At 58.1% G+C, this 27,872-nt stretch overlaps 1 protein-coding gene across 1 annotated transcript; it reads left to right on the plus strand.

Moving 5' to 3' along the window:
* The first annotated feature begins 797 nt into the window (after positions 1-797).
* IL17REL (interleukin 17 receptor E like) lies at positions 798-20,298 on the plus strand. Its single transcript, XM_064491344.1, has 16 exons — positions 798-920; positions 4,742-4,769; positions 14,875-15,024; positions 15,234-15,343; positions 15,612-15,726; positions 15,962-16,006; positions 16,262-16,401; positions 16,524-16,595; positions 16,677-16,731; positions 17,234-17,397; positions 17,466-17,510; positions 17,786-17,843; positions 17,976-18,148; positions 18,368-18,448; positions 18,665-18,722; positions 19,260-20,298. The coding sequence occupies exons 1-16, from the start codon at positions 819-821 to the stop codon at positions 19,268-19,270; spliced, it is 1,407 nt and encodes a 468-aa protein (XP_064347414.1). The 5' UTR covers positions 798-818; the 3' UTR covers positions 19,271-20,298.
* Positions 20,299-27,872: the final 7,574 nt, after the last annotated feature.

The raw sequence follows: 27,872 nt of genomic DNA on the forward strand, positions 1-27,872 counted from the left end.
CAGTCCCCCCAGGCCCAGCACGGCTGGAGGATTCCCCAGGCTCCCCAGCCGTACACCCTTTTCCATGCCCCTCAACTCACAAGACAGTGCCCTGCGGGGCAGAAGCATTCACACCCGCCCGCCCCAGAACCACACCTTGGTTCCCTCATTCCCACTGCCCTGCGCACGGCCGGCCGGGGCTGGAGGGAGGCAGGATGCTGTGAGGAGCCTGGAGGCTTCCCCTCTGCACAGGAAGAGTCAAGTGGGAGATGGAGCAGAGTGAGCCCCCCAGCAGGAGACAGGCTGCAGGGTTACAGGGCACCGGGGACACGGAGGCAAGGGCTCAGCTAAGGGAGGGGCACCCTCTCACATCAGGGTGACGGGTGCGGACACCTGGGAATGCTCCCACCCGTCTGCTGGCCCAGCTGAGCTCGATGGCCAGGGCTGTTGGCCACCTCCCATCCCCAGATGCCAGGATGGGTGCCTGGGAGACGGGGGACGCCCAGAGCCCCCTGACCCCACAGACCCACAGCCGGCCCCGGGGGGCCTGGGGACCCGAAGCCCTGGAGGCTCAAGGTTCCAGGATGTGTCTCTTGTCAGCCTAGAAACTTCATAGGCACCTGGCCAGAGTCCAGGCCTGCAGTGGGAGCCTGCATGGGCGGGAAGTTGTGGGGCTGTGGCCAGCTCACGTGGAGGGGAGTGTCTGCCCCAGGGAGCAAACTCACTCCAGACTCCCTCCTGCTTGTCTTTGGGGCTGCAGCTGTGGGCTGGGAAGGCAAGGGCAGTCACCACGGGGCACCCTGCGCGTCCTGGCGTCACAGTCACTGTCCGGCGGCCAGATGCTGGTGGGGCGAGCCCTCGCCTTCCTCGCCCTGACCTGGAGTGCCTACCGGAGCCTGGCTGTCCCCACGATTGCAGAATGCAGCCTCTCCTGTTCTGAGGTGAGCCCCTGCTCCTCCGAGGCTCTGGTCTTGCAGGGGCCCCGGTTCCTCTACAGGTGGGCACCACCTCACCACGCAAGCAAGAGTGGCAGGAGGGTGCAGGAGCCTCGGGGCGGTGGGCGACAGGAGGCTCGGGGGCCCTGGGGGGCCCGGCAGGGCGCATGCCTGACATTGCAGTGCCACTCCAGGGAGTGTGTGCTGAGATCCTGAGGGCAGGGGCGCTGACGCACCTGTGACCTGCCCCTCCCGCGCTCACTGGTTTCATCCTCGGGGCACTGGGCTCCGCGGCGGCGTCTGGGCTTGTGCGGCGCCAGGCTGAGAAGCGCTTGTCCCGAGTAGGGAGGGGCCAGGGCGAGGTTGCAGCTCAGAAGTGGGGCGTACGGGGACTTTCACTGTGGCCGGGCTGACACAGCCTCGCCCAGGGAGGCGGGAGGCGTCCCAGCAAGCAGCACTGCACCCTGGAGTGTGCCTGCGTCCCTGGAGGTCGCCAGCGTGAGACGGGGCCAGGCACGGGGTGGGAGACGCAGCCCACGGGGATGGGGGCAGGGGTGTCACTGAGAACCTGCTGTGGGCACTCTTCCCGGTGTGGGGATGGCAGGGAGGGAGATGCAGCTCCTGACCTCAGGGAAACGCACAGCAGACCAAGATTTAGGCGGTGGTGACACTGAGGATGAGCGGGGGCTGCCGGGGTGAGGGCTTCTGGGTGCTTCTCAGGGGCAGTGGCCGGGCCCTGGCGGCACTTGGGGACGCCTGGCCCCCATCAGGAGGAAAGGCAGCTCCACGAGACCTGGGACTGTGTCCAGCAGAGGGTCTAGGGAGCTCACTGAAGGACAGAGCAACTTGGGGGGGGCGGGGTCAGGCAGGACCTCAGGGGCTGGGGCTGGGCTCGGATCAGAGGTGCTGTGACCCACGGACAGGGCCAGGCCGGGGGGTCCTTCTGGCTGCTGGTGGAAACCAAGGGGTGCAGAGGAAACAGCCGGGCACAGGTGGGAGGGGATGGAGGCCTGGACCCTCCCAGTGGAGACAGAAGGAGAGGGGCTGCTTCGGGGTGTCCTTCGGAGATGGAGCTGGCAGGACTGGGATCCTGGACCTGGGGTGAAGGAGAAATCGAAGATGGACCTTGAAGTGTGACTGTGGCCCCTGGGCTGGTGGGGGAGGTGCTTCCTGTGATGCGGGCCTTGGGGGCACGTTTTCAGGGAGGGAAGTCATTTCTGAAATACGGGCTTTGAGAATTCTATCAGATACGGAGAACCGATGTGGTGGGGGGCAGCTGGGTGCAAGCGGAAGTCAGGGCCAGGCCCCAGCAGAGGTGTGATGGGGCCTCCCCGCTTTGGGACGGTGCGGGGGAGGGCTGAGCCCAGACCCGGGCTGTGAGAGGGGAAAGAGTCCTGGAAGGACAGGGAGGAGGAAGGGGGCAGAGGAGCCGGAGGAGGGAGAGGCCAGGGAAGGAGGCGGTCCACTAGGCCAACAGGTAAGGCAAGGCACCGTTTTGGACTTAGCCACCTTGGTGCCCAGCTGAGGTGGTGGGGTTAGGGGATGAGGGGGTGGGGGAGCAGGGGCAGAAGACAGCCTGAGAGGCCTGGGTGGCCTGCTGGCCACTGAGGGAGGGACATCGGAGAGGGGGACAGGGACAGGTGACCGCAGTGCTGCCTGGGGCAGAGTGGGTGGTCAGGGCCCCTCCTGGGCCGCCAGGAGGAAGCCCGCGGGACCCCCGCCCCAGCAGGTGGGAAGCTGAGCCCCATGCTGGGTCCTATCCGCTGGGGAGCCTGGAAAGTGGGACAGCAGGGTGGGGGGTTCAGACCCCTCCTGATGCCCTCCCACCCGGGAAGCCCCAAAAAAGCCCAATGGAAACCCCCAGAGGGTGGGAGCGGCCACTTCTCCATACCAGCTCCACCCCAACAAAGGGCCCAGGGCACAGGGCCAGCCCCTCCCATGCCCCCCTCCCCCAGAGGCATGGTTCACAGGTGCTTTCTGACCTCGACCTTTTCCCCTGTGGTTCCCTCCCTCCCCGTGGGAGGAACCCCTCCTGAGCGGGGACGGGTTCTGTTCTGGGCGCTGAAAGGCCAACACCACATGTACTCGCCCTGCACCAGAAACCCAGGACCTCAGCTCCCAGCCTGTGTGGTCTTTGGGCTCAGGGAGGAGCAGGCGTCCGCAGTGGGCAGGCAGTGCCCAAGGGCCAGGAGGACACCGGTGTGCCCTTCCCCTCTCCGCTTCCCGGCAGCCCCCACCAGCTTGGGAGGCGGGGGGTGGGTTCAGGCCTCAGGTAGCATAGAGGATGCCAAGGGGTCGGGGGTGGTTCCAAGACTCTGGGGCTGCGAGAGGGAGTGAGGCTGGCCAAGGATCCAAGCCACTGCCCCTCTCTTGTCCACTCAGGGCCGTGGCCCAGGCCCAGCTGCTGCTCAGACGTGCTGGGTCTGCCCGGCGCACTCCTGGGCTGGCCGGACTGGGCTGCTCACCCCTGCCCTCCGCCAACCTGCTCAGTCACGTTCTGGACGGGGCACCCAGCTCCTTACCCCCAGGGGCCGTGGGCAGGGCCCCAGGGCCAAGGCATCCAGCCCAGGCTGTGCTGCTCCAACCTCGGTGGGTCCTGTGCAGCTGGAGACTGCAGAGGGGCAGATGTCAGCATCTCAGGGAGATGTCATGGTCAGAAGACAGGGTGGCTACGGGATGAGAGGCCAAAGGCCGAGAGGGGAAGGCACGGGGAGCAGGAAGGAGCCTTGGTGGAAACAGGCGAGTCCCGCAGCTGGGGCTCCGCCAGGAGAGACACCCAGTGTTGCTTCCTCATCTTTATAGACGCACCTCCGTTCCCCGGGTTATTAGCACTGGGCATGCTGGCTAAACCTTGGGGCTACCTTTGCAACTTTTCTGTAAATCTAAAGTTCTTCCAAAATGAAAAGTTTATTTAGAAAGGGAGGCGGAGCTGGGCCTCTGGCAGGTCCTGCCCCACAAGCCCCAGGACAGGAGAGGGCCCCACTTCCACTCCGCGTCTTCCCACTGGTGCTACCAGCGGGGCCCACGGTCAGAGCTCCCGCTGTCACCGCGGAGCTGATCCCCCTGCGGGCCCGGACTCCTGCCGCCTCTGCCGCTGACCTCATATCCCCAAGCTCAGCTGTGGAGCCAGCTCCTCGGCCCACCTGCTGCAGGGGGGTCCGCAGGCAGGGCCTCAGCTACGTCCCACACAGGCCCTGCCCGAGCCTGGTCCCTGGGCCAGAGGCCTGCGGTCCTGGGCCAGTGCCTGTCCTGGGAGCTGCGTGTCCAGAGGACAGGCAGTCTGCCCTCTCCCAGGTCTCCCCACATGCGGACTCACCGAGGCCCCTGGCCCCCCGGCAGGTTCACAGCCCCGGCCTCCAGACCCCTCTGTGATCTTCCCGCGTCCCCCTCGACGCCTGGCGTGACGTGTGGTTGATGGACATCTTGACGCCCGAGGTTGTGGGCTCCTCGAAGGCAGGCGTCTTTCCCCAGTTTCTTTCCTCTCTGGACCCCAGCAGCTAGACAGCTCCCGCACAGAGGAGGGGCAACCAGTGCCCCACTAATGAGCGAATGGGGCCTGTGGGAGCTTTGAATGCCACCCCCCGAAGCTGGGCTCGTTGGCAAGGGGGCAGCAGGGCCTGGAGTTCCATGGGGTCCAAGTCACGTTTACTGAGTGACCCCTGTGTGCAGGGCCTTGGGCCAGGCTTTCGCAGGGTCAGCACCCCCAGACACTGAGGGGCACCTGGGGCTGCGGCCCCCCAGCCCCCCTCATCCCGGGCTGGGTGCAGAGGTGGATGGGAGGTGGCCAAGCCAACCTCTCTCACTCGCTCTCATTGTTCTGTCCCCAGGGCTTCACCTGCAGGAGCCGCGTGAACCGTGAGTACATCTCAGGCAGGGGGACAAGCCACCCTCTGGTCCTTGGTCACCTTATCCTCCCTGGAGCCAGGTCTGCCCTGCGCTGGCCTCCCCCGCCCACCTCCCGTAGCAGCGCACCGGCCGCCCGCCCCTGCCCCAGGCCGGTGCACGTCGGCGGCTCCGGGCTCACGACAGCTGTGTGCTTGCTGGATGTGCGAGTCGCTCATTCCTGTCCTCTTGGAATTTACTGCTTTCCAAAGTGGCCACGCCAGCTCCACCCCCACCAGCAATATACGGAAATCTCCATTTTCTCTTATCAACTGTTTCATTTCTGCCCAGTATAAAACGGTACCCCATTTTAAAGAGCTTTATTGTCTCTGCAAACACTGTTGGTATTTGTTAAAAGGGATACAAATGATGCAGGATGCATAAGGGGGAAAGTTAATCCAGCCTCAAAGCCCCCATATGGGAACGAATATTATTTACATTAGGAAGATATTTTTGTAGGCAAGTTTACTGCTGGTCGAGTAAACAGACAACAAATATTTTAGATAAATGAAACTACCTTCCGCCATTTAAAATAAGTATTTTATTTAACTTGATTTGAATTTAATAGGAAAAATAAACAAAAGAATTAAATGTTTCTTCACCTCAAGAGGTGTTATATCTACGAGGACCCCCCCAGCGAGGTTAAGGCACGGTGTTGTGACCCATGTGCTGGTCCCTGAGCCGAGCGCACGTCCCCCTCCCCAGGCGTGGCCCACATCACCGGGTGTTTGACCAGCGGTCAGTGTCTGTTGGCCATTTAGTGGCGTCAGGTCGCCAACAGCACTTCTGTTCCTGGACCTCCCCCACAGAGGCTTCTCCAGGGCCACACTCGGTCCTGCCTCTGCCCCATGGGGGCTGGACCCTGCCTTCTGCCCCACCTGTGGAGCCCGCTCCTGTCCTGCTCTGTCTCTGATCCAGCCACACCTCGTGACGCCTGCTCCTCGTCCGGGGTCCCAGTGCGCCCTCGACCTGCCGCCGGGTTCTTTCACAACATCAGGGAAAGTTCTTCGCTGTTCCACCCTTGGGCTCTCCTGAGCCCTCTGGTCCGGCCTTCAGCCATCTCTGCCTCCCCCACCACGTCCAGTAACTTCTGTCTTTCTCAGCTGTTTTTGCCCTGATTCTCTCAACCCTCCCAAGTCTCCATCAGCCGTGTCTCTGATTCCAGTTTCCAGTGTGCGTGCTCGTCCTGGACTGGGCTGCTGGGCTCCCAACTGGTTCCTCTGGTCCTCACGCCTCATCTTCTGGGGCTCCTGCTGTCTGGTGGCCTGTCCGACCCCTAGTTTTTCTGAAGCATCGTCATCACGACGGAGGCAGTAGAGGAACATCTCCCTCTGTCCCACGTCCTTCTTCCGTCTTTTGAATCCTACATTCCTTTCTCTCCTTTCTTCCTTTCACTCTTTCTCTGTCTGGGTCCCAAGGTGGCCACTCCTGCCGACCCCCAGGCCCCCTCCTCACTGCCTCTGAACCGGACCCGGACTGCGGGGAGCTGTGTGTGGGCTGGGGGTCAGGTCGCTTCGGACACAGAGAAGCTGGCGGGGCGGTGGGGGTGCAGGGAGGGGCCCCAGGGCCTCCGCGGTGCCCCCTCCCTCCCTCCTGCTCCCAAACCCTGGCAGCTCCCTTCACTCCAGGGTAGGGGGGTGGTGTCAGGAATTCCAAGGCTTTGTCATCCCACCAACAGGGCTTCTGGGGTGCAGAGTCACCAGGCAAGGAGGCCCCTGTCTTCTGCATCTGTGGCATCTGGGGAAGTGTCTCTGGCCCGTGCCCTGGCAGGGGGGCACCTCTGGCTTTATGATGGTTGGTGCTGTCAGGTCTGGGGGGGGGTGCTTTGTGAGGTCACGGCTCTTCCCTCATCTCTGCTTGTGTGTCTCTGACGACACTGAGGCCACGTGACTGACCTGCGGACCCTGGGCCAGCAGCGTTTCCTTTTTCCACTGTCACCCGTGGGCCGTCTCGGGGTGGCTGTTTCTGCGTCACGGAAAGCACCTCCATCTTTCTCCCATAGCCTCGTGATGCCGTTCAGTTTTCCACGTGGACAGAATCTTACTTACACGCCTCCCCTTTAAGGATTTTGTGGCATTTCCCCAGTCCCGGGGTCATCGAGATTTTTCTCCCTGTATTCCCTGTATTTGTGAAGGCTTTAAAGTTTTGCTTTTCAGGTCCAGGTCTTTATTCTTCTAGAATCTATTTCTGTGTGTGGGGTGAGGTAGGAATTCAACTGTAACTGTTTGCTACCTGGAAATCCAGCCGTGGCCGCACCACTGACTGAACGCCGCCCCCACCCCCACCTGGGTCTGACTTTCCAGATGTCAGATGTCCAGGCGGCAGGGTTGGCTCCCTGACCCACCTCCACCTCTGAGCAAGGCCACATGATCTCAGCTGGTTACTGACTCCTGGTCCCCTCTCATTCCTCCCTTCCCTAAATTGTCCTGGGAGGTGGTGGCTGTGGTTGTGGCTTCCCTGAATCTTCAGACGCAAAGAGCCCCAAGGCAGCAGAACAGAAGTGGGGCACAGGCTCCCAGACCCCAGGGATGAGTACCAGATGGTCAGGTCGCAGTGTCTGTGCAGCGGGGCAGAGGGGAGTCCGGCAGGCTGCGCGCCCTGAACCCCATGGGCAGTGAGGCTGCTGGGAGGACGCAGCCACCTGGAGGGGCTGCCCAACTCCTGCCGTGGGGAAGGCAGGGCCCCGAGCTCCGCACCGGGACCCTCGGGGGACAGCTCCACGCAAAGAAGCTCCTAGTGCATCACAGTGAGCAGCCAGGGACAGCAGAGGCAAGGAAAGAGGAGGTACAGGCAGAGGAAGACCGGGGGAAGAGCTAAGAAATGGAACACGCCATCCACCCGGCTTAACACTACACAAAGCCAACAGAAGAGGGCGCTCTGTGGCGTTGGGAAAGCAGGCGGCACGAAGCCTCCGCCTGAATCTCAGGGATGTTCAACCCACATAAACGTGAGCAACAGAGCAGCATCAAAGATGAATTCCAGACAAGCTATGGTAATTAAAAAGAGAATAAGGTAATGTTTTAATAAGTGAATTTAAAACAGAATAACATCCCGACAGGCAAAGGAAGTGCACCAGAAGGGCACACTGAAAAAAACACTCTATTACAAAATGGTTTAGAATACTCGAGACAATGGTGCAGGACATTCAAGAACAATAGGAACAAGAACTAGAAATAGATATGGGGCGACAACCCTCAGAATCGGAAACAAAGGAAAACATCATTTTAGAGGTGAAGACTGCTTTGGAGGTAGTGAATGCCTCGAGAGAAATAGAAGGCGAAAAGGAAGAAACATTTGTTTTAATCAAAAATGAATTTAAAGTAGTGGAAATGTTAGCTGTCTTGATTGTGGTGGTGGCTTCATGGGTGTAGACATCTACCAAATTCATCAAAGTGTACCTCTGCGATATGTGTAGTTTACTGTACAGGAGCCATACCACAATAAATGTGTTTTTAAAAAAAAGGCAGTTTTTAAACTAGATTAAAATGATGTGTGAACAATGGTAAATGTTGCAGGTAGGCAAAGAATGTCTCAAACGCAGATGACATGAAACCCTGAAGAAAACCGAAGTAGCAGAGCAAACGCTAAGAACTACGTTCGAGGAGATTAAACTGCTCCTCCTTTGACACCAGACATTGAAAAGGCAAACTGAGAATACTGCTCCTGAGTACCTAACACTAAAACTGACTCTGGGCCTTAAAATACCACTTTTCACCAAAATAAACCAGGCAGGGCTTCTGAGGGAAGTGGCTGACCTCCAGTCTGGAGCAGAAAATGTCCAAAAAGAGCCTAGGACACCCTGTCACACACGACTGGGGAGGCTCTCGGAGACCGTGGGAGCCTGTCTGCCGGCTGGCCAGGAGGACGCCATTGGCACTTCAGAAAAGAACAAGAACCGCGATGAGTTGCAGCCTGTGTTTAAACCCATGCATTCGTACAATATTGTTAAAAGAGAAAAAAAAGAATCGCTCATCTCTGTGGATGACAGGAGACCAAGTTGTCTTGAGAGCTGAGTAAAAGAAGAGACTCAAGCCGCAAACCTGTCTTTCTTCTGCGCATGCTCCCTGGTGATAATAACTCCAGCGAATAAATGGAAGCAAAATGACAGACCTGTCGTTTCACCATTTCGCATCTCCCAGTGACTCGAGTGTCCGCGACAGCTGACGTCAGACGTGGCCGAGGTCCAGAGAGCACACGAAGGTCCGCACCAGGTCTAGTCCCGCCGAAGAACTCGGCCCTGAGTGCCAGCATGCCTCTGTGTCCGCTGCTGGATGCCAGAAACGCAGGGACGGAGGTTCTTCTGTGCTTTTTGGGGTCTATGTTTCATCTTTACGGTAAAAAGACTTTTGAAAGGGCCTTAGCATTTTGTGTGCCTCCAGCTCTTCATTATGAAGTTTTGATTGTCAGGTTTCCTGAAAATTTCATTGGGCATTTTCCAACATGTGTGTTTTCCAAACACCAAGCAGTTAAGTCGGTTCTGACACCATCTACCCAGGGGGAGCCTCAGTTCCCACAGGCTGTGGGCTCCGTCCCGCAAAACTGTCCCCACTGCAGACGCCAACCACAGGAGTCACTGCGCTGCGGAGTGCCCGGCTCTAACTGGGGGCCCCCACGACCCCTCCTCAGTTCAGTTAACTCGGCTGAGTGGCTCACGGAGCCCAGAAGAGCATCTCGCCTGCTAGATTCACGCGTGTTTTACCAATGCCTGTGGTCGCTGCTCCTGACCTGACCCACTTCTTCCCTTTGACTTCATGTTTCTCCTTTTTAAAGTACAGCTGTTAGGTCTCCTCTTAGTAAAGCCTCTGTGATAGGTTTTTGGGTTGTGTTTTTTTTGGGGGGGGCGGGGGAGGTAATTAGGTTTTTGTTTATTTATTTGAGTGGAGGCACTGGGGATTGAACCCAGGGGCTCGGGCAGGGAAAGCACATGCTCTACCCGAGCTGTACCGTCCCCATCCCGTGATACTTCTTAAATCTTTGAATGAGACCAAGTGTATTTCCTTCTCCTTAAGTATTTGTGATGAAATTTTGGGTTCCCAATTATTTCCGTACAGTAACAATGAATTATTTTCCCCATTTTGAACCACAAGTAAATCAGCGTGTCTCCGCCTCGCTTGTCCGTCCTCTCTGTGCTCTGTCCCCGTCTCGTAAGCCCAACCGGGGACAAGCACGTGTTCCTGCGTTTATGCACTTCCGTGCGCCGGGCGACCCCTCCTCTGCATCCATTGTGCTTCACTGCACATTTCATCACTTTCCACGGTCACCGTGCTCTTCTAGGGCTCTCTCTCTCTTTCTTTTTCTTCTGGTTTGGATCCTTTCTTTGTTTGGCTGGGGTAGGTCTTTGGTTTTTTCCAGAAAAGGTCAAAAGATGCAGACTTCTCGTTTTCCTGCACAGAGGAGGAAGTTTTCACATGCACGAAGGACAACTTAGACAGAGAGAGAATCCCAAATCACAGTTGCTTCTTTTAAGAACACTGCGTGCCCAGCTCTGCTGGTGACCGTCCACACTGAGGGAGCATCGGCCGGGACAGAGTTCTCCTCACCCCATGCTGCCCAGCCCCCGGCTGGACCACGAACCCCTGTGGCCAGGCAGGGACTCCGCTGCCTCCTGCAGGTGGCCTCTCCTCTGATTCCGGCTGCTGCCCTTGGGTGGTGACCTTCCAGCAGGCTCTGAATTGTCCATTTGATGTGACACCTTAATTCCATTAGCTCCCTTGAGGAGCCAAGGGTGCAGTGTGGGGGCCACACAGATGTGGGCCATCATTTAGAATTTCACCAACGGGGAGGATTTTATCACCAATGCTCTTTAGAACTGCCAGCACGTGTTGATAATTAAAGGCAGACCAACCACTCATTAGCTCTATCATTTTCTAAATCTCTGTCGATCTGGTGGGGGGAAGCAGTTGGAAGCCTGTGGGCCCCTCGCCCCTGCCCCCGAGTCTACCCCTCCTGCCACTGAGGGCAGGAGGGCACTCGTTTTACACTGGGTAGCTGGTTTCCTCATTATTGAATTTGAAAAGTTATTTATAGATTATGAACAGAAGTTCCTTATCAGGTGTACGATTTACAAATATTTCCCCCCAATCTGCGACTTGCCTTTTCCTTCCCTTAACAGTGTCTTTCAAGGAACAGAAGTTTTAAATTTTGATGAAATCCAATTTGTTACCTTTTTTCCTTTTATGAGTCATGATTTCAGTAGCTAGGACGTTTTTGCCTCACCTAATGCCACCAAGATTGTTTAAAATACGTTATCTTTTAAAAGCTTTATAGTTTTAGGTTTTACGTCGAGGTCTGCAGTCCGTTTTGAGTAAACTCTGTGTGCCGTGATTCACTGTGGGCATCCCCCGGCCCAGCACAATTTATTGAGAAGACTGTCCTTTGCCTGCTGAGCTCCTGGCATGTTTGTTGAAAGTCAGTTGTCCATAGGTGGGCGGGGGGAGAACCCTAGGTCAGCGGATTCTGTCTCTCAGTCCTAGGGGTCTTGCTCCATCACCTTCTCACTTGCATCGCGTCATCCCGACCTTCGTTCCTCTGTACATAACGTGTCTTTTGCCTCTGGTGTCTTTTAGTTTTCTCTTGATCTCCCACTTTTGAGCAAACTTATCCTGGTGTGCCTTGTGATTTCTTCATATTTCTTATCATTTGTCTAGCTTCTTGGATCTGGGAGTTACAGTTTTCATCAGGTTTGAAAATTATCTCTCATTTCTTCAAGTGTTTTTTCATCCCCCCCCATTTCTTCTGGGACTCTATCATACATTAGGTCATTTGAAGTTGTCTTATAGCTCAGCAATACTCTGTTCTATTGTATCACCCTCATCATCATCATAACCACCACCACCACCATCATTGTCATCACCATCGCCACCACCACCATCATCACCACCACCATCATCACCACCACCATCACCACCACCATTACCACCACCATCACCACCACCACCATCACCACCATCACCACCATCACCACCATCATCACCACCACCACCATCACCACCACCACCACAATCATCATCACCATCATCACCACCACCATCATTGTCATCACCATCGCCACCACCACCATCATCACCACCACCATCACCATCATCACCACCACCATCATCACCACCACCATCACCACCACCATCACCACCACCATCACCACCATTATCACCACCATCACCACCATCATCACCACCACCACAATCATCATCACCATCATCACCACCACCATCATCACCACCATCACCACCACCACCACCATCACCACCACCACCACAATCATCATCACCATCATCACCACCACCATCATTGTCATCACCATCGCCACCACCACCATCATCACCACCACCATCACCATCATCACCACCACCATCACAACCACCATTACCACCACCATCACCACCACCACCACCATCATCACCACCATCACCACCATCATCACCACCACCACCATCACCACCACAATCATCACCACCACAATCATCATCACCATCATCACCACCACCATCATCACCACCATCACCACCACCACCACCATCACCACCACCACCACAATCATCATCACCATCATCACCACCACCATCATTGTCATCACCATCGCCACCACCACCATCATCACCACCACCATCACCATCATCACCACCACCATCACCACCACCATTACCACCACCATCACCACCACCACCACCATCATCACCACCATCACCACCATCACCACCATCATCACCACCACCACCATCACCACCACAATCATCACCACCATCACCATCTCTCCATCCACTTTTGGGTGTTTTCTATTGCTATGTTAAGTTCCCCAGTCTTTTTTCTCCACTGGCTAATCTGTTATTAATCCAGCTGATGTACTTTTTCTTCTCAGACATTGTAGTTTTCATCCCTAGAAGTGGGACTTGGAATTTTTAATCTTTCATGTCTGTAATTAACTTTTTGAATACATGGAATACAGTTATAACTGTCTCAATGTTCCTGCCTACTAATTCTAACATCTGTGTCAGTTGTAATTCATTGATTTTTCTCCTCATTCTGGGTTATATTTTTCTGATTCTTTGCATGGCTTGTCATTTTTTATTGGATGGTAGACATTGTGGTTTTACCCATTTTGTGCTGGATATATATATTTTTTCACCTTACAAATATCCTTGAGCCTTTTCTGGAATGCAGTTAAGTTACTTGGAAACAGCTTAATCTTTTTGAGGTCTTTCTTTTAAGATTTTGTTAGGTGAGACTAGAGCAGTTCTCTGCCTAAGGCTAATTGTTCCCCCTACAGAGGCAAGACTTGCGTACACTGTGCCCATGGCCTGTGAATCCTGAGGTTTCTGGCCTGGCTGGGAGCAGGGGCATCCCCGGTCCTGTGCGGGTACAGAACGCTGCTCCCTCAAACCCCTTTGGCTTGTTCTCTCCCTGCCTCTGGTAGCTCCTTGCACCCATGTGCTCACTGATGCTCTGCTGAACACTCATTGCCCCATTCTCTGTGTATCACTCCTTTGGCTCACGCTCGATCTTCAGACTCTGGGCCCTGTGGTCTTCCCAGACTCTCTGCCCCATTTCTCCATTCAGGGAGGGTGCCAGGTACCCCCAGATGCCCCTCCCTCTGCCACCGCCTGGAAACTCTCAAGACAGCAGAGCGCTCATGGGGCTGCACCTCTGGGCCATCACTGTCCTGCCTTTCCTCCGTCCAGTGTCTTGACACCGTTGACCCACACGTCTTGTCTGGGGCCCAGGCTGTTTGTGGCAGGAGGGCAGACCTGGCCCCTGTGACTCCACTTTTGGCCACAGCGGGATCACAGTGCTGGGTTTCTTTCCCAGGAATCTTTCAGACCTCAAGGTTCCTGCTGCCATTTTGAGTGGGTTTCTGAAATGGCCAAGTGGGAGCTCTGCTGAGTGGCGGGCTCCACAGTGGCCCACTGGCAGCCTGTTGTCCGGGCCTCAGAGGCAGTGCCTCTGCCCCGCTCCTACAGGCAGGCCTCCTCCACTGCCCACCTGCTCATGTTGGGCTGGAAAGAATTCCCTGAGTGGAAGCAGCTGGGGGCCCCAGGGCTGGGGGGGACGGCTGCCCTCAAGTCAGAACCTCCTTTCAGTGCTCAGCTGGCTTGGCCCTTAGGGAGCCTCATTCCTGCTCTGCTGTCTCTGCAGGGAGCCCGGCCTTCAGTGCGCCCTCTTCTCTCCTCCCCTCCTATTACATGGATGTAACAGTTCAACCTGGTCCCTCCTGTGCATCCTGGGGGAAATGGGCCGTGGGCCCAGGGCCTCCTCCCTTCACTTCCCTTTGACCGTCAGCCCATTGTGGTCTTCCTGACATGCTCCTCAAGTTTGCCGGGGCCTGTGCCCCCAGAAGCACCGCTGAAAGCACACCGCCCCCTTCCTGGGCGCACTGTCCCAGCAGGGGTTACCCCCCCCATCTGCTGCATCACCAGGCCTGAGTGCAGGGGGAACCTGGGCTGCCAACCCCATGGGTGCAGGTGTCCCCAGGGCATGGTGCCTCCCGAGGAACTAACTCCACTGGCCCCAAGGTGTCTGCCTGCAAATCCGGCCTCACCAAGGCAGAAAACACTGCTCAGCATCCCTGTGCTGAAGGTGACAGCCCAGGTCCCCACACAACACTTGTCTGGCCACAGCTGCCCACGCCCTGACCAGGCCGTCGGGGCCGGTCCCACCTGTACCAGCGCGGCCATCTACCCAGGGACAGAGCCCTAGCCTCAGTGACCTGGGGTCATGTCCCAGGTGCCCCCAGCAGACCTTTCCTGTTGCTCATCTTTGAAGTCAGTGGGGCTGGCCATCTGGCCCAGGATGGGCTCCTCTGCCCCCTGGCTGGCCAGGCTGGCCAGTAGCTATGCGTCATCAGGAGCAACCTGCTCCTTGGACCTGGGCGCTACTCCTGACGCCCAACGGACAGTTCTGCGTGTGGCTCAGGGTGGGCCCACCGCTCCCCAGGGGCCTGGTTCCCTGATGGTCTTGGGGCAGGGAGGACCCTCCCTGGCTATGTAGCCCCAGAACTCCCCTCCCCCTGACCCGCCCAGTCACCCACAGGGCCTCATGCAGGCACCAGGACCTATGACACACACCCTCCTTATCCCCTCCCCAGGAAATATTTTCAACAGCTTCTGCCGGCAGCCCCCCACATCCATATCCAGGTCTGTACTGGAGGCCCTGATGCTCTCCACAGCCATGAAGTGTCCCCCCCACGATGACTGCTCCCTGCTTCTGCGCGTGAATGCCTCCCTCACGCTGCACGGTGAGAGGCAGCCTCGAAGGGTGGTGCTGGCTTCCTTGTGGTGGTGCTGACACTCAGGAGGTGGGGCAGTGGGCTCAGGGCTCCTTTAATCCCCATGACCAGCTGGGGGGAGGGGGAGGGCTGGGGGGGTGGGGGATCCTGCTAACTGCACTCACAGAGGAGGGGAGGAAAGGAGTCTGACAGCCCTGCCGGCCCCTCCCTTCACCCAGAGAGCCTGTGGGGCCTGGAGGCCTGCTCCATGAGCCTGGACACCCAGGAGGCGCAGTGCCAGAGTGTGCGGGTCCGCAGGGCCTCCCGTCAGCTGCAGGTGGGGCGGCAGGTGAGGCCCAGGTCTGATCAGGACCTACCGCAGTCCAGCCGCAAACCTTTGCCAGGCAGCAGCAGCTGCTCCCAGGACCACTCCAGTCTGCCCTCGCCTCTTGGCCACCTGATCACAGCCTGTCTTGGGGTCCTGCCACCTAAGGCCCAAGGAACGGGCACCCCCTCCTCCCCACCCCGGACCATGCGTTCCAGCTGTGTGAGGTGGAGCTGGCCAGGGTGGGCGGGCAGAGGCCCCAGGTGCAGCGGCTCACACCTGTCCCCCCCAGCTCCAGGTGCACTTTGACTGCTTTGAGGTGAGCGTGGCCCAGAGCCTCTACGTCACCCTGAGGACTGTCCCCCACTTCTGCGGGGTCCAGCTGGACCAGCAGTACCACGTGGAAGGTGGGAGCCCATGGGACTGGCAGGGGCATGGCTGCAGTCCAGCCTCCAGGGACTGACAGGATGGGACTCACCCAGGGCGGGGGGCAGGGCTCCCAGCAAGTGCATTTGGCTTAATTCCCGGTTGCGGTCCCCCTGGAGAGGAGGGACTTCGGAAACCACATGGGCAGAGGCCCAGCTGGTGGGGCGGCCTTAGGGCAGAGCCGGCTGGGCCCACTCTTGCCCCTGCCACTTGCAGACTGCAGAGACGAGGACGTGGGGAGGAATATGCCCGACTGCTTCGGTGAGGCCTCCTCCTCAGGCAGGGCCCCGGCCCCGCGGCCCTTGGGAAGACTCATGTTGTGGCGGCACCCACAGGCCCCCCCCACCCGGGATCTCCTGCCCTCCCCACTTGGGAAATCATGACTGGTCCTGAGGGGGGCGACTCCCTAGTGTCTGGGTCTAGCAGAGGCCACCACCCCCAGGCTTTCTGGACAGGTGGAGCACTCTGCCTGGTGACCTCTGGCTCAGCGTGACCCCACCTGCCGCCCTCCTACAGCTGGGAAGCTCTCCTACTGGGTGGACCACAGCCGCAAGGTCGTTCGGGTGCAATTGCCAGAGGCCCCCGGGGGCCCCGACTACTACCTGCGGCTCTGCCTCAAGAGGTTCACCTGCGAGGACGCCGGCGCGGCGGTGCGGGTGAGCCCGGGCCAAGCCCCGCCCCGCCCCGCCCCCGCCCCGCCCCCGCCTGCCGCCCCGCCCCCGCCTGCCGCCAGACCTCGCTCGCCGCGCTGGGTCGCTGAGCTCTTCACTCGCTGCAGGTGACGGCTAGCAGGGTCTCCCGGAGCGTCTCTCTGCCCTACAGCCAAGCGCTACCATGCCTGTGCCTTGAGGTCAGTGAGGGTGTGGCCTTGACAACAAGTAGGGGACAAAAGGATGGGCAGACCCTGCGCTGACCCGAGCCCCTCCCTCAGGGCTGGTCTGCGACCCCGGACGCGGTGCGGATCCAGACCTGCCCCTTTGAAGATGGCAAGTGCTCTGTGGTACCGGGGGAGGGGGAGGGGAAGGGAAGGAGAGAAGGGTGGGCGGTGGGCGGGTCCGGCGTGCGTGCCCAGCAGGGTGGGGCCGGCCTGGTCCAGCTGGGAAGGCTGACGTTAGAGGGGCTGAGGCAAGGGGGCAGGTCCAGCCTCAGCCCTTGAGCCCCCTTCGGACGGCAGGTAGCCAAAGTTGTGCCGGGGCAAGCCCACTGGGAGGCGGAACCTGTGTGTGGATATGCGTGTGCATGAGCGTGTGCGGGTCCCTGGCATACAAGCCATGACCTGGCTCGCCGGGAAGAACCACGTCTGCAGGAGGGGCTCTCTGAGGGGGGGCACGTGCTCTTGGCTCTGCTCAGCAGCGTGGCGCAGGCAGAGTCCCCGGCAGAGCCCAGAGACCCACAGGAGAAGGCACTCAAGCAGGTGCTAGGTCCTGTGGCCCATTGGCAGCTGAGGGAGAGCCCGCTGACTCGAGCCCTGGGGGAGGGTCCCTGCAGACACAGAGATACTGTGGGACGCCATCAGCTACCACCCAGGGAGCCGGGCGCTGACCTGGGAGCCCACCTGTCCAGTGAGTGGCCATGTGAACCTGTGCTGGCGCCCGGGGCCAGGGGCCCACTGCCTCAAGCTGGAGCACTCAGGCCGGCCTGCACATGGCAGGGTGAGTGCCCACCAGGCAGGGATGGGGGTGGGTATGGATGGCCAGAGCCTGATGTGAGCCTCCCTCAGGTGCGGTACCCACTAGTGGACCCACAGCCCCAGCTCTGCCTGAAGGTGAGTGGGCAGCCTGCCATGGGCACAAGCAGGGCATGGGGAGGGGCCTGGGGCTTGGGGGCAGGGACCTGCTGCCGCACATCCCCCAGTGCCTGGTCCAGCCCTCCAGTGGCCCCTCTGACCCCTTCCTGGCCTGATGGTGGGTGGAGCTAAGGGTTTTGCAGGGGGCAGTGTGGAGGGAACCAGTCCCAGAGGGCCGTGAAGGAGCCCAGCCTGTTCAGGCCCCACTGTCCCTGCACCTGCGGCCCCACCCCATCTCTCTGGCCTCCCTGCAGTTCTCCACAAGCCTGGGCTTCCGGGTGAGGTGCCCTTTCGAGAAGCTGCTCTTCCCAGGTGAGCACTCTGGTGGGGCCTTCACAGTGTGGTCACTTGCGTCAATGCCTCTTGTCAGGGGGGGAGACAACAGGGTGCCTGTCAGTGGGAGGGAGGAGGGGACCGCTGGGCCTCATCCCTCCACCCCTGCAGCCTGGAAGATGACCACCCAGCCAGCACCCTCTCCCGGCCACCTCCGGATCGCCTTCTTCTCGCCCAGCCCCGCCCGCTTCCAGGTGTGCCTGTGTCACCAAGGGAAGACTTGGCCTCCTGCCTGCCACCGAGTTCTCCGGGCCATGCCCCTCCCTCCAGCCTCAGTGAGCCAGGTGGGGTTGGCACTGTCCTGGGGAGGGGGGCTGACCCCAGCACGTCCCTGCTTCCTGACCACCTCCTGCGGGGCCCAGAGCCAGCCCCTGGAGGCCGCCCTGCAGGGAGGATGCTGAGAGGGCCGACCCATGCACCATGCTCAGCTGTGGGCATGTGGGACATTGACATGGCATAGCCTGGTCTGCACACCCACACCTGTGACCCCCTCCCCGGCCCAGGGTGACCCCACAGAAGACCCTACAGTTGCCTTCGTGGACATTCCCAGGGATGATGCCTGTGCACCCAGCACCTGCATCCAGGTGGGTGGTACTGCCCTGCCCAGCCCTCACCCACCTCCTCCACCCCCAGACCTCAGGGGAGCTGCCACCTCCCACAGCTGCCCCAGGGCCCTGGCCTGCTCTGGGGGCCCCTTCATCCCAGCACCTTCTCCAGGAGGGCGTTCCGGGGGATGTGGGCGAGGTGCAGGGCAGGGCTGCAGGCTGTGCTGACCCGCTGACCCCCTCCCCGGCCTGCAGGGCTGGAGGACTGATGTCCACTTCTCCGCCCCCCAGCAGCTGTGCAACCTCCAGTGCGGTGAGTGTCGGAGCCAGGCCTCAGCCAGGGGGGTGCAGGCAGACGTGCACTTGGGGGCTGCAAGAGGCCACAGGCTGGACCCCAGCCTCTGCTCAAAGCCTAGCCCCCGGCACCACTGTCTTCCACTGTCTGGGTGGGGGTGGGAGACTGGAGACTGGTAGGGGACCCAGGGGCCACCCGTCTTGGAGTCAGGCCAGGCCCTGAGCCAACTTGGAGGCAGTCTGGCCTGGCCCTGCCCTGACCTGGGCCGTCAAGGCCCCTCCAGGGCCTCCAAGCGCCCAGCCCTGGCTTCACTGTGTGGGGGTGGGGGCTGCTCCCTCCTCCTGGGCATCTGCTGCCCCGACCAGGGCTCTGGTTCCAACTGCCCACTAATTCCCTTCACCCACCCAGCCCCTGAGGCCCAGGATCCTGAGCAGTCCAGGCTCAGCTCTCCCTCCTGCCTTCTGAAAGACACTCAGGGCAGGCTGGGGGCGGGAGGTATCCCAGATGAGGCTGGTGCTGGGGGGCCTGAGCCAGCCCTTCATTCTCTCTCCCCAGCTGCCACCTAGGGGACAGCAGCCTGAGGCCATGTGTCTCATCAAGAGGAAGCAAGCGCCGGGCCCGATTGCTGCGATGTGGCGGGGGTCAACTCACGTCTGGACACCCCAAGCCTCAGACAGTGAAGCTGGGCCTCAGGGTGTAGGGGTGGTCTCACCTGGCCCCAGACCGTGGGGTGCCTGTACCTGTCAGCTCTCCAGAGGCCTGCAGCTCCACAGGGGCCCTTGGTCAGATGAAGGACCTCCAGTCCCCCTGAATCCCCTGAGTGGGGGACAAGAGAATGGCTGGGTGGGGTGCCCCCTTCCCCAGATGACCCAGCCCCTGGCCTGCCCTGTCTCGGTGTGGTCTAGGCTCCCTCTGGACAACCAGTGGTCACGGCCAGCATCCCTGGCCCTGAGGACAAGGGCTCTGGAGTGCAGGGTGTGACCCCACCCTTTGTGTAGTTGACCCAATCCCAGGGGCCCAGGACCATCTCCACTTCCTGCCCGGAGCACCCACCCTGCACCAGCCCTCCCAGAGGCCAGACCATCTCCACTCCCCAGGCCCCTCACCAGGCCAGTCCAGTGAGGGCTGGTTGCCTCCAGTGGCCCCAGGCAGGAGCCACCTGCCAGGACGCGCCATTCCCAGATGTGTTGCACTCATGGAGGGCCACCGTGTGCCGTCTGTGCTCAGGGACCACAGAGGGACTGCTGGTCCTGCAGCATGACTTCTGTGCCCTGGGCCAGGGGTCACTCAGCAGTTGGCTGGCTTACTCTGCCCTTGTGGGACTCTCCCGCCGGCTCACAAGGACCACCGAGGTGCCCTTCCCAGGTTGCCGTCTGGAGTCCCCGCCACCTGACTGCAGTGTACACAGGAACAGGCACCCAGGCCAGTCAGCGGCAGGTGCACTCCTACCTCTGGGCTCTGGCTTGGCTGTTCCTCCTTCAGCCGCTATGGGTCTCTGAGCCTTCTCGTCCCTCTATTAGGGGCTGCTGCCCCCAGCTGACCAGGGGGTGGGCAAAGCCAGCATGTCCCCTTGCTCAGTAAACACCTGTCCGCCTGGCTTGCCTCTTCCCTTGAGGACAGAAATGGGGTCTGCAGGGCAAGGTGGCCCCCTAGGGTGGGGGTGGGAGGACCATGGGGCCTGGTATACCTCCTAAAATGGTGTAGTGGTCATGACTGCAGCCGGGGCTGGTGAGGGTGGACCACAGACACAGAAGGAGCTGCCCTCCAACCCCTGCCACATGCAACCCCCTGGCTGTATTGGAGGACATTCCCAGGCTGGGGACACCAACATGCCTACCGGCTGCCATCGGCAGGCCAGGGCCACCCAGTGCCACTCAACCCAAAGGCCCGCCTACTGGATGATTGACAGGACTGCCCCACTCCTCCAGCCCCTAGTTCCCCTCCTCCAGCCAGGTTGCAGGCTGGCAAGCTGTGGATTTGGGTTCCCCACAAGTACTCCTTATGGTCCTCTGGAGACCCTGTCTGCCTCTGGTGCCTTCTCCCCATCGAGGCACAGGGTGAGGTGGGGGACCAAGGTCCCAGCCAGGGCTCACAGCTGACCTGGGGTGAGCCTTTGGATGTCCGTGTGCCTCATTCATTCACTCGTACTCATTCCTCGAGCAGGCTCTGAGCACCCACTGGGTGCCACCCTGTCCCAGCACTAGGAACCAACAGCACTGCCCCCAGAGCCGGGGCCACGGCCAGGTCTGTCCTGGGCTGAGGGGCTTCTCAGGTCTAAAGCCCAGGAAATGGGGCCGTCGGTCACCTCCCCTGGCGCTGAGCTTCGCGTGGGGGAGACAGACCACAAACAGCTGCACATGTACCTTACATGGGGTGCCCGGCGCCTGAGGGGGAGAAGGGGATGGGAAGCACACAGGAAGTACAGGAGGGCTGCCATTCAGAGCAGCGTGTTCCCGGCAGGCAGCCTGGCTCTTACAGGATGGGCAGGGGAGGGGTGTGGCGGGCAGGGGAGGGGTGTGACAGGCAGGTGGGGCCACGGGGCGTCCTGGCTTGGGTACCATGGGAAGGAGTGAAACAGCGCCTGGAGGGCGGGGCTCCTTGGGCTGAGATGGGGATGCGGCAGCGGGAGTTGGCGTTTGGAGGAGGTAGATCTGAGCCACCGGCGATGCACTCGTTAATGCTTGTATAGTGCCTTCTGTGACCCACGCCTTTCCTGAGCAGAGCAGACCCAGATCCCTGACTGAGGCAGAGGAGAGATGCATAAACCCAAGAGTAAAATATCTAGAATACAACAATGGCTGTTCAGAAAGAAAAATTGGAGCAGGATGAGGGGAAGGAGACGGTTTGGGGGCAGAGTGGCAGGGCGGGTCTGGAGCAAGACAGGAAGGATGCAGGCGGTAGCAGACACCGGGGGACAAACAAAACCCAGTGAGTCCTTCCATAAAGGAGGAGTGGGATGAAACCATTTTATGACTGGATGAGCCTTCAGAGGTGGAAAAGTCAGAACCCTCACTCTTTCACGTGGGCCAGGCAGGTACAGCCCATTCCACACATGGTGTCGAAAAAAACCGTAACTGTCCTGAAGGGCATGTGACATACAGTCTACTCCGTGTGATGACGGCACAGCCACCCCAGCCCTCTGAGTCCTGCTTGCAGGGAATGTCTCATTCCATCCTTCCATCTTCAACCTCTTTGTCTTTGTAAAGTGAGTCCCTTGTAGGGATCATCTTTGCCAGGCTCTGCCTTTTCATTGGAGAGTTTAATCCATTTACATTTAAAGTGATTACTGAAAAGAAAGAATTTACTTCTACCATAGCTGTTCCTCAGTTCCTCCATTACTGCCTTTCGGGGTATTTAGCTGATTTTTGTAGTGTACTATTTTGATGTCCTTCCCTTTTCTGTAGTCTTTTTCAGTATTAATAGTTTCCTTGGGAATTACAATTAAAATCTTAAACTTATAAAAATCTAGTGCAAATAATACCAACTTAGTTTCAATTGTATAGACTTTGCTCCTGTAATTCTCACCCCCCCCCCGCTGTTACAGATTCATCTTCATCTGTTGTGTGTCCATTAGCATAGATTTATAATTATTGTTTCATGCGGCTGCCTTTTAAATCACATTTTTAAAATTGAGGAGTTACAACCCCAAAGCACACTAATACAAGCTTTTAAATTCCCCTGTGCAGCCCCCCTCACCAGTGCTCTGCACTTTCTCGAAGCTTCACCTCAGCCTGAAGGACTCTCCTGAGGGTTTTTTTTTGGGGGGGGGGGGGGATTGCCTACTGCTAATGAACTCCCTGAGCTTTTATTTGTCTGGAAAGATCTCACCTTCTCCTTCATTTCCAGATATAGAATTCTTGGTTGACAGGTTTTTCTTTTTCTTCAGGACTTTAAATTTGTCACCCCATTTCCTTCTTTCCTCCAAGGCTTCTAATGCGAAATCTGCTCAAAGTCTTGCGGGTTTCTGTGGAGAGGCCGGCAGGGCTGTGGCCGCAGAGCCCCCAGTGTGGGCACAGTGGGCCATGGAGCGGCTGGGGCAGGACGAGGGGAGGGGAGGCGGGCAGAGCCGGGGGAGGGGCCGGGAGTTTCCTGCGGGGAAGAGCGACTGTCAAGGTGCTGTGGGCTCCTAGCACCAGCAGCTATGCGTGGGGCTCCGCCTAGGCAAGATGAGCTCTGGGGGAGGCACTAGGCTGGGGAGGGGTCTCAGAGGGAGGGCGGGAGGGAACAAAGGAAAGAGTGATACTCAGTGTGGCTGGGATCAGAGGGCTGGCGGTGTGGGGTCTTCTCGTTTTGGGAAGTGGTAACTGCGGCGCTGCAGCTGCGAGACGGGTTCTGCAGTGAGACGGGCGGAGGCCCAGGTTCGGGTGTCCAGCCCGGTCACCAGAGGAAGGGGAGGCAGCTCGGCAGGGCAGGGAGAGGCGCCTGGCAGGCGGGGCCCCCGGACCGCAGCGCCGGCGTCGGTGGCGTCCGCATCTCTCCGGGAAGCGGTGCTCTCCCATCCCGCCAGCCCCTGGCGACCGACTGGAACCAGTCCCGTATTCGCCCTCTTCCAGCCAGGACGCCTCGGTTCCTGCAGTATCTTCCTGAGAACAGCTTCCAGTAGGATCCTCTAATTTTAATGCTGGTTTTAAATGGCTGCTTATTTAAGAGACGATTGGGTATTTTTCCCTACGACTCCTCTTGTGCACGTTTAAACGTATGGTTTTCTGCGTTTCGCTGGGCACCCCAGAGAACAGCATTAGGGCGGACGCAGTGGCCTGTGGGGCGGACGCGGACGCGAGCCAGGCTGGGGAGTGGGCCCAGGGCTGGGCGGGGGGTGCGGGGTGGGCGGGGCGCACTGCACGCGGTGCGGAAGGTGGGAAATTGGCTGTGAGGGGAGAGCAATGGTCATGTGGACGTGGACGGAGGGGACGTGGGATGTGGACACACCAGGGACCAGATGACTGCGGGGGGGGGTGGCGGGGGGATGTTTCGGGGCACCTCTGGCCGGCCGTGGACCCAGCAGTGACTACTGGGGAGGGCGTGTGCCCCAGCCGTTTGCGAGAGAAATGCTGTGGGTAAGCCAGCCGAGAGCTCAGGGGGCGGAGGGGCGCCCGCCTCGCCAGTGGAGCCACCGTCCCTTGGCGCCCTAGGCGAGTGTCCCCAGTAGCCCCGACCAGCACCTGCGTCCTGGAGCTTCTGGGCCTCAGCCGGGTGGACGGCTAGGCTAGGAGCCGGAGGGGCGGGACTGGGGCGCCCGCCTGTGTCTCTCCACTGCCCCCCGCCGCCCCACGCACACTTCGAGATCTGGTTTCCGCCGGGTCCCCGCGGCCAGTGGGCAGGGTCGCGGCTTCCCCTGGGGGTCGGCAGCCGGGGCGCAGCTGCCGGGGCGGGCCCGTTGGAGGAGGGAGGCTGTCCCGGGGGACGAGGCTGGGGCTTGGCTTACAGGCCCTGGAGGGCGAGGGGAGAGGGCTCATCTGCTGTGGGAAGGGGCGGCCCCGTGAGGCCGAGCAAGTCGGGCTGTTAGGGAGGGGCCTAGCGGCCTAGCGGCCAGGGAGGGGATGCCAGGGCCCGCCTCCCTCCACCCCCAGGTCCCCGCCCTGCTTTGGCTTGTATGGGTGAGAACGTCCTTGAGGACACCTCCCTCGTCTTGGGCCCCCAGTGCAGATGTCTTTTTCGCCTCTGACAACATCCCCCAGGAGGGACCCGACGACCTTCCGCCCAGCTCCTGGGCACCTGCTCCAGGCCGTGGGCCCCGGAGGCCCCGAGGGAGAGCCGCCTTGCCTCTCGCGCCCGGTGGGAGAGCTTGCTCCAAGGCGAAAGAACCGGCACACGGAAAAATTGCTGGAAACATGCATTTTAAAAATATTTTGTTCACCTAGTTTTTCATTATCTGATTGTAAAATGGACCTTTTTATTTTGGTGCACAGTGAGTTGTAGCATGTTCCGATAGTCATCCCTGGAACAGGATCCAGAACGGTTCCATCACCCCAGAAAACGCCCTCCTGCCTGGGCTTCCGGGCCCACGCCCCTCCGCCCGTAACCTGGCAACCGCCGCTCTGTTCCCCGGGATGGTAGGTTTGTCCTGTAGATGGAATCAAGGCAGTAGGCAACCTGCGGGATTAACCACTCGGTGTGACGCCTTTGAGCTTCGTCTGGGTGGCTGTGTGAGTCCGCAGTTTGCGCCTTTCCTGACGGAGTGGTCCTCCGCATCCGGATCACCACCACCGGTTTATCTGTTCACCCACTGGAGGACGCTTGGGTTGTTCCCAGCTGTAACGAATAAAGCCACTTCCAACATTCACATACAGGTTTTTGTGCGAACACACATTTTCATTTCCTAGGATAAATGCCCGGGGTGGGGTGCCTGGGGTGGGGTTGCTGCGTCCCATGGGAAGCAGGTAGCTACTGCACGAGAAGCGGAGCCGGCATCTCCTGGGTGGCTGCGTCCCCGGCATCGGCGTCTGAGTGTTCCCCTCGCTTCACACCCTCATCAGCACTTGGCACTGTCAGTGTGTCCGTGTTTCTCTGTTAGTCATTCTGGCAAGCGTGTGGCGGCCTCTTACCAAGGTCCCACCTCGCATTTCACGCGTGGCTGGAGACGCCGGGCCCCTGTCCGCGTGCGCCGTCGGCCCCGCACAGCCCTCTGGTGCCGCAGCGGCTCAAGCCCCTTCCTGTTTGTCAGCCGTGCTGTTTCCCTGGTGCTGAGCTTTGAGAGCTCTTTTACGTGCTGTGTACAAGTCCTTTTGTGACAGGCAGTTTGCAGACATTTTCTCCTACACTTTCTTCCTGAAACAGTATTTTGTAGTTTCTCTCATTATTCTTCTGACAGTGTCTTGGGTAGAGCAAACGTTTTTAATTTTGATGAAGCCCAGTGTATCCAATGTTTTTCTTTTATGGATCAGGCTTGCGGTGTCACTTCTGCAAACTCTTTGACTAACCCCATGTCACAAAGATGTTCTCCTACTTTTTCTTTGAAAAGTCTTATAGTCTGTGCTTTATGCGAAGACCTAGGGCTCACTTTGAATTCATCTTTGCATCAGGTGTGACGTTTAGGTCATGGGTGGTCGCTTTGAATATGGGCGACCAGTGCCATTTGCTGAAAAAACTATTCTTCCTCCACTGAACTGCACTTGCACAGCTGTCAGAGATACCTGCGGGTCTGCGTCTGGGCTGTCTGCCCTCCTCCGTGATCCGGGAGGCCGTCTCTCGGTTCACCGGTCCCACACAGGCCTGACGACCGCAGCCGTGCTCTGGGTGCTGACTTGGGTGGTGTGGCTCCTGCAGTTTTCTTCTTCTTTTCCAATTACTTTAGTCGTTTCAGTCCCGTTGTCCTTCCACATAAACTTCACACTTGGCTTGTCTGCGTCCACAAAATAATCTTGCTGGACTCTGGCTGGTTACATCTGCAGACCACTTTGCGGAGAACTGGCATCTTTACTATTCTGAGTCTTCAAACCCGTGAACATGCTCAGTCTTTCTGTTTATTTAGATTTTTTTATTATTTTTTAACAGCATTTTGTAGTTTTCAGCACACCAGTCCTGTTCATGTTTTGCTGAATTTACACCTAGACATTTTCGTCTGTTAAGTGGGAGCTATTATAAACGGTAACGTTCTTAAAAACTTGGTTTCCAATTATTCATAGCTTCTATATAAGAATGCAGTTGTCTTTTGTGTTGACCTTGTGTCCTGCAACCTTGCTAAACTCATTTATTGGTTCTAGGAGTCTGGTTCTTTTTTCTTTAAAAAAAAATATTGCCTAGGATGTTTTACATAAATAATTGTGTTGCTAAGAAAAAAGGACAGTTTCATTCTTCCTTTCCTGTTGGTCTGCTGTTCCTTCCTTTTCTTGTCCTCTTGTGCTGGCCGGAAGTCCTGGCACTGTGGTGAGTAAGAGTGGTGAGACGGGCACCCCTGCTTGGACCCCGCTACCTGGGGAAGAGGTGCAAAGGCTTTCATAGTAAGTCTGACGTTAGCTGTAGGGTTTTTGTTGAAGCTCTTCACCAGGTTAAGGAAGTCTGCTGGATACAGGAATCTGAACAGATAGTTCTTCTCTTTTGGGACTCAGAAAATGTTGCATTACTTCCTTCTGGTCTCTGCTTTCTGATGAGAAGAAGTCCAGTCAGTCATTCAAATCCTGGTCCTTCTACATGTAACACATCAGTTTTCTCTGGCCGCTTTGAAGGTTTTTCTTTGTTTATAGTTTCCAGCATTTTGATTCTGAAGTGTCTTGGTGTGGATTTCCTTCCATTTATCCTGGATGGGATTTGCTCTGCTTCTTGAATTGTAAGTTTATGTCTTTCACAAAACTTGCCAAGTTTTCAGTGATTATTTCTTTAAAATATTTTTTCAGCCCCACACTTTCCCTCCTCTCCTCCCGGGGCTCCAGGGACACAGATGTCGCCCTTTGTTGTGGTCTCACAGGTCCCTGAGACTCTGCTCATTTTTTGAAATCCGTTTTCTATTTTTCAGATTACTTTCTAATGACATTCTTAGAGTTCATGGATTCTTTCCTCTGTCGTCTCCATTCTGCTGTTGAATCCATACAGGAAGGGTTTTTTTGTTTTGTTTTGTTTTAGTTTTTGAATTTTTTTTTCAGTTCCAACATGTCCATTTCTTTGTGAGTCATTCAACGTTAATATTTTATCAAGACTGAACGTTCTCGTTCACATATTTTTATAAAAGCCGCTTTAAAGCCTGTGTGAGACGACTCAGGCAGCTGTGTCAGTTGGCCCATCGTTGCTGTCTGCTGCTTTTCCAATGTGAGTGGAGACTATGAGCTTTCTGTTACCGGGTGCTGCCGGTTTCTGTCCAGACGCCTGAGGATTCTGGGTCTCTCCGCTGCCCGTGGGGAATGTCCGTGTCCTTGTTTCACTCTCCCGTGGGCTGTGGTGCCCACGTCTGCCGGGTACTTAGTCTTCACTGTTATGATCAGGTCTGCCCCCTCATCTGCACCGCCTCACGCTCGCTCTGAGACTTGGGTGGAGGTCTCCCTGTCAGATCAGTTTTCCAAATACTTGATATGCTAATTAGGATCAGACCCATGCGCTTGGATTAGGGGTGAGACGAGGAGTCAAAACTGTGATTCTTCTGGAGTCACTTCCCTGGACTGCTTCCTCTTTTATTTGCCTGGCACTTACCAGACACCCAAGGTTCCCCTTTCCTCCACCAGAAACCACCCATTTCTG

This window comes from Camelus dromedarius, chromosome 11, assembly GCF_036321535.1.
Source record: "Camelus dromedarius isolate mCamDro1 chromosome 11, mCamDro1.pat, whole genome shotgun sequence".
Lineage (NCBI taxonomy): Eukaryota > Metazoa > Chordata > Mammalia > Artiodactyla > Camelidae > Camelus > Camelus dromedarius.

Coding starts and splice junctions, on each gene's coding strand:
- IL17REL (XM_064491344.1), top strand. CDS start 819: ATGCTGGTGGGGCGAGCCCTCGCCTTCCTCGCCCTGACCTGGAGTGCC. Junction 15,025..15,233: donor TGCCTCCCTCACGCTGCACG/GTGAGAGGCAGC, acceptor CCCTTCACCCAG/AGAGCCTGTGGGGCCTGGAG. Junction 16,402..16,523: donor ACGCCGGCGCGGCGGTGCGG/GTGAGCCCGGGC, acceptor CACTCGCTGCAG/GTGACGGCTAGCAGGGTCTC.